This window comes from Salvia hispanica, chromosome 3 (assembly GCF_029641045.1).
Source record: "Salvia hispanica isolate PSC_SH4W2 chromosome 3, Shi_PSC_v1, whole genome shotgun sequence".
In the NCBI taxonomy this organism is placed as follows: Eukaryota; Viridiplantae; Streptophyta; class Magnoliopsida; order Lamiales; family Lamiaceae; genus Salvia; species Salvia hispanica.
This window is the reverse complement of record NC_142694.1, coordinates 705590-710862: the sequence shown is the minus strand read 5'-3', so window position 1 is coordinate 710862 and position 5273 is coordinate 705590. Positions and strand designations below refer to the sequence as shown.

Below are 5273 nucleotides of genomic sequence, written 5' to 3'. Positions count from 1 at the left end.
GGAAAGTGAGTTGAAAAAGTTAGTGGATTGTGGGTCCTACTTTTATATTAGTTTTATATTAAAATGTGAGTAGGAATGAGTTAGTGGAATATATGGTCCACTACCAAAAATGGTAAAAGTGAAATGAGACAAATTTTGGTGGACGGACGGAAATGGAAAAATGAGACAAATTTTCGTAGACGGAGGTAGTAATTTTCTATAAAAACATCTTAAAACTTGTTTTCATAAGTTCTCGTTCTTTTAACTTTTGTTGCAATAGGGAACTTACTATATAGTGTATATACCTACTAAACCAAAAATCTATTTATAATAAAATAGATGTATAATCTCATCCAAAACTTTCAATTAATTTACCAGAAAAGATATGCAAACATTGTAACAAATTAACAGCCACCCTAAGTATTCACAAACCATCATCTTCTTACAAGAAAACAATAAACAACAATTCACACGTGAAATTAACAAGAATCATTCCTTCCTCGAGGGAAAAATCGAAGCTTTTAAGCGTGAGCGCGAGCGCTGACCCCGTGTCCGAGCTTCAAACAGCTTAGCCTTCAAAGTGTTCTCTTTCAAGTCTGGATGCAGTTTCACAGATGACTCAGCTGAAGCATTCTGATCAGGAGACGGTAGCTTCTCGCTCCAATGGCGAACCGGGCTCGGTTGGCTCCTCCAGACAGAGTGGCCCGGCTGCTTCGTCCCGTTTTCTGACATCATATAGTGATTTCTGATCAAATTCTCAATCATCTGGTTTGAATTCATCCCACCACTCTCTTTTGCTACTTCACCGTTTTCAGGCTTCTGAGTAATGCTGCTCGTTTCTCCCGGTCCGTCCAGAGCACGCTCTGCATCGTCCTCGATCAGGTTTGAGCTTTCACCGTGCTGTTCTTCATACTTCACCTGCAAAGCAGATGGACTCACCCTCTCTGAAGACGCGTTTTTCTTCTTGGCTTGCTTTGTCTTCGTGGTTTCACCTTCTTCGTTTCTGTGGTACTCGTTTTCGTGGCTCTTTAGGGTGGACATTTTCATCCTCTCTAGCTCAAAACAATTAGAGTCACTACCTCCCGAGTCATCCTCGTCTTGAGGAGCGCTAACGGCCATATTCAGTGGGATCGACTCAAGAGAACTTCTTCGGAGAGTAGGATCCTTCACCACTTGGCTGCCATTAGCATTATGAAGTGATTTAGCCTGCATGAATGCTTCAATCTCGGAGCTCAGCTTGTCCACGGCATACTTTTTCCGTCCAACACCTTCCAGCTTCATCTGCATCCTCTCGTCGAGCCATGTTTCAGATAAGTGAAGAATCAACTGGTCATGATCAGCTCTTTCAGTCCAATCTTTATCGGATACTTTCCTGAGAGCACGCAGTTCTTTCTCGTATCCTCTTATTCCTAGAGCGAACTCATCGCAGAGATCTTCCATGAGATCGTGTGACCTTCTTTCGTTCTCCATCTCTTTAGACAGTTTAGCGAGAGTCGTCTTCACATCATACAGCTCCCTGGCTAGCTTCCTGTGTAGGCTCTCTGACCGCTTCCTCAACTTCCTCTCGTCCTCCAATTCTTCCCTCAAGGACTGAATGGTTGCACTCATTCGATCTTGCTCCTTCGACTTCCTAGCTACTTTTTCTTCTGCAATCTGCTCCATCAGTTCGTCCATTTCGCGTCTATCAGCTTGTTGCTCCCTCACCAACGCTTTGATCTGAGAGCGCGCGTTATCCAACTCCTTTTTTAGTGCTTTCACGAGAGACATGTTGGAAACATGTTGCTCTTCCAGGCTCCAGATACGGTTTAAAACTTTTAGTAGCTCCGTTGATGTTCTTAAGCCGTAGCTCGTCTCCCCAGCTCTACCTTTGAATTCGATGGAGCTGGTAGGCGTGACCGCTGGGTTATAGGGCGCAATCTGCAGTATACTAGCACTCGATAAAAATGTAAAGAGGAGAAATAAATGATTTTACGAAAAACGAATGCATCACACGAAATTACAACTCTTATAAGATGGCATAATCTAACCACAAAAAGTCAATAAAAAACTAAGCTTGTTATGCATAACAGGCTAATGGTATACATTGGCATGACTTTCTACGTTGTTTGTCTAAATTCGGAACAGCTCCTTTTGTTTTCCCGAGACAGATGCAAATGACATAACTAGCCTAATGGAACGAACACACAAGCTGATTTTATAAGTAGTTCTGAAGTGGTGTTATGATGCAAATGCAAGCCTAAAGAAAAACAAACCATAAACTGCCTAGTCTAAAAATTTTACATTTTGAATGTGGTTTCGACAGGTTAAGAGGAGCTTCATTTACCCGTAAACAAGCTAGTTAATCAGACAACAAGTTAAGCTATCTAGAAGAGAGAGACAATGTGGCTATGGCAGGTGGGATAGCATAGGCAGAGTATCCTTGGTATCTCAGGGATACTGCGAATGAGGTGTCATCGTGTTGCTTTGGTTCAAAAGCAATATCGTGCTTAGAGTGAAGAAGTCGGAGGGAAGTGAAGGCCATCAAACTCTCAGATATCTCTCAAACGCGTAAAGGTCTTAGAGGGCTATTCAATAGCACAATAGGAAACGAAACAAACTTAGACATTTATCCGTGTATGACCGCATTGAAAATATTTTTGTGAAACCATGATTCAGAGTTCAGAGAGGGCAAGGGAAATTGAGTTACCTCCATGGAGCTGCCATAACTTGCAGGTGATACAGGTTGCAAGGCACGGCTGTTCCTCTCAGCTGACCGATGGTGTTGCATTAATGTAGCCGCAACGTGCCTCCTCAAACTGCTAGAACTTTCTGGCTGCTATTAAATCAATCAACCTCATCAGCAAGAGAAAAATTACAACCAAAATATGATCCTAAAACACACAGAAAATATGAGAAACATGAAATCAGATCACATTTTATGACATCATGAGAGCTTGTTTAGAGATTTCTCAACTTCACTTCCCCACATATACATAACCACTAACTCAATAAATAATGAAATACTAAACCATAAGAATGGAGTACTTACTAGCAGCAAAATGCTTAAACAAATGAGATTGATAAAATAGTGAATTCTAGCTTTGCTAGAGGCTTCAGAATATCACAAAATTTCCACATAAGTGAGTAAACCAAACAAGCACCAAAATGGCAAGAATTTCACCAGAACAATAAATGGAACCAAAACAAACAAGCACCAAAATTCACAAGAATTCCCACTCCAGATATTGAAAACCCAAGAAAGATCACTCTTTTACACCAAAACCATCTGCATCAAAACTAAAAGAGCTGTCCCACATATACATAACCACTAATTGCATAAAGAATCAAATACTAAACCATACCCAATGAAATTGAAAAATTCACAACCTTAGTAAAACTCTACCACTGCTTGATAAGAATATTCACTAACTGTAAAATGCTTAAAACAAATCAGATTGACAAAATAGTGAGTTCTAGCTTTGCAAGAGGCTTCACAATATTACAAAATTTCCACAAAAGTGAATAAATCAGAACAAATAGAAAATTCCCACTAGAGATATTAAGAAGCCAAGAAAGATCACTCTTTTACACCAAAACCATCTGCAACAAAACTAAAATAGGCTCTATGATTTGCCCCACATACACATAACCTCTAATTGAATAAAGAATCAAATACTTAACCATCGCCAATGAAGTAGTGAAATTCACAACCTTAGTAAAACTCTACTACTCCTACTTGATAAGAACACTCACTAACTGCAAAGGTGAATAAATCAAACAAGCACAAGAATATCACTAGAACAATCAATAGAAAATTCCCACTAGAGATATTAAGAAGCCAAGAAAGATCCCTGTTTTACACCAAGGCCATATTCAAGAATCAAGAAAAAGGAAGAGTCTTTAAGCAATTTACTATTTACCAGGTCTGGTTGAGGATCAAGGCCAGTCTTCTCCTCATGATTGAGGCGGCGGAGACGCGGGAGAGAGGCGTGGTGCATTTGATCAAGCTCCCAAAGAGTGGCAGCAAGTTTCCTTGCAGAAAGAAAAGGAATTTGACAAGGGTTTCCTCTGAAATCTTGCAATTGTTTAGTGAAAAAGGGAGCTGTAGCTTCTCCTTGTTGTTGCAATTGTTCAAGTCTCCAAAATGATGCTACTGGAGTGGTGTGTCCCCCTCTTTTCCCCACCCTCCTCAACTTTTCCCCTAAATTTCCTCCTTTTTCTGCTGGCTCTTCCCCACTTTTCATCTCTCTCTCTCTCTCTCTCTCTCTCTAGAGCTTAAAAAAATGACTTTTTTTTGCTCTCTTTCCCACTAACTTGCCTTGCCCATTTGGCTTGCCTTCTTCTGTTGTTGCTCAATCACTGTGGAGAGAGATCTTTGGATTCTGTAGACTAGTAGTAACTTTTTTGTTTCTAGCTGCGCCCGACACTCACTCAATACACGAAAGCAACGTGTTGTTACATGGATTTGGATTTTAATTATTATTGAATTATGTTGTGTTCCTTCCTCGTACTTTTACATTTTTAACATCTAGGCTTGTAATTAGCTTGATTTTATTACTCCATCCGGGCAGATTTTCATGGATTTTGTATTTAATGACGTGAGATTCATTCTTGATTAGTACTCCCTCTGTTGTCTCATAGTTGAGGCAAAATTTTTATGTTATGAAATGAATGTTGAGTGTGTTAAATAAATAGATAAAAAAGTAAGTAAGAGAAAAAGATAGAGAAAATAAAGTAAAAAGTGAATAAAGTAGAGAGAATAAAGTAAGAGATAGAAAAAAGATACTACTATATATAAAAATGACTCAACTACAAGAGAACTTCTCGAAATAGAAAAATGACTCAACTATAAGGGAATACAATTATGTTATACCATCTCTTTTATTTCGTCAATTTTGTAGTAACATAAAGACCAATTTATTTGTACCACGATTTCAACTTCAATAGTACTACACTTCATGGATCGTTTTCATTTGGGTGGGCCCCATTCATATGTGTCGTTATTGAAATTTATGGAGTAGTATGTGAGACCAGGTATCCTAAGCGTGACTCAATATAATTTTTAGCACAGTTATCTCTCTGTCCCACTCTAGGAGTCTCGGTTTACTATTTTTGGATGTCTCACTTTAGGAGTTTTGATTGAAATATTCCATAAATGGTATTAGGTCTCACATTCCACTAACTCTTTTTCACTCATATTTTATTATAAAACTAATATAAAAAAGTAGGATCCACATTCCACTATTTTTTTTCACTAATACATTTCTTAAAACCTGTGCCGAACTCAACTGGGACTCTTAAAGTGGGACGGAGGG

At 39.0% G+C, this 5273-nt stretch overlaps 1 protein-coding gene across 2 annotated transcripts; it reads right to left on the bottom strand.

Annotated features, from left to right (window-relative positions):
- Positions 1–328: 328 nt before the first annotated feature.
- Positions 329–4378, bottom strand: LOC125215262 (intracellular protein transporter USO1-like protein). Of its 2 annotated transcripts, none has more exons than XM_048116633.2 (3): positions 3879–4378; positions 2666–2791; positions 329–1896 (listed from the first exon to the last, which is right to left on the bottom strand). In XM_048116633.2, exons 1-3 carry the CDS (start codon positions 4200–4202, stop codon positions 469–471), a joined length of 1878 nt encoding a protein of 625 aa, XP_047972590.2. In that variant the 5' UTR covers positions 4203–4378; the 3' UTR covers positions 329–468. The 2 variants fall into 2 exon arrangements, with proteins under 2 accessions (XP_047972590.2, XP_047972588.2); XM_048116631.2 differs by having other exon boundaries at positions 2666–2794; positions 3879–4376.
- Between the last annotated feature and the right edge of the window lie 895 nt (positions 4379–5273).

Bases quoted from the DNA above. Each gene is read 5' to 3' on its own strand.
- LOC125215262 (XM_048116631.2), bottom strand. From the start codon at position 4,202: ATGAAAAGTGGGGAAGAGCCAGCAGAAAAAGGAGGAAATTTAGGGGAA. The intron at 2,795-3,878 runs GTAAATAGTAAA...TTGATTTAATAG, and splicing joins TTGATCCTCAACCAGACCTG to CAGCCAGAAAGTTCTAGCAG. The intron at 1,897-2,665 runs GTAACTCAATTT...AGTATACTGCAG, and splicing joins GTTATGGCAGCTCCATGGAG to ATTGCGCCCTATAACCCAGC.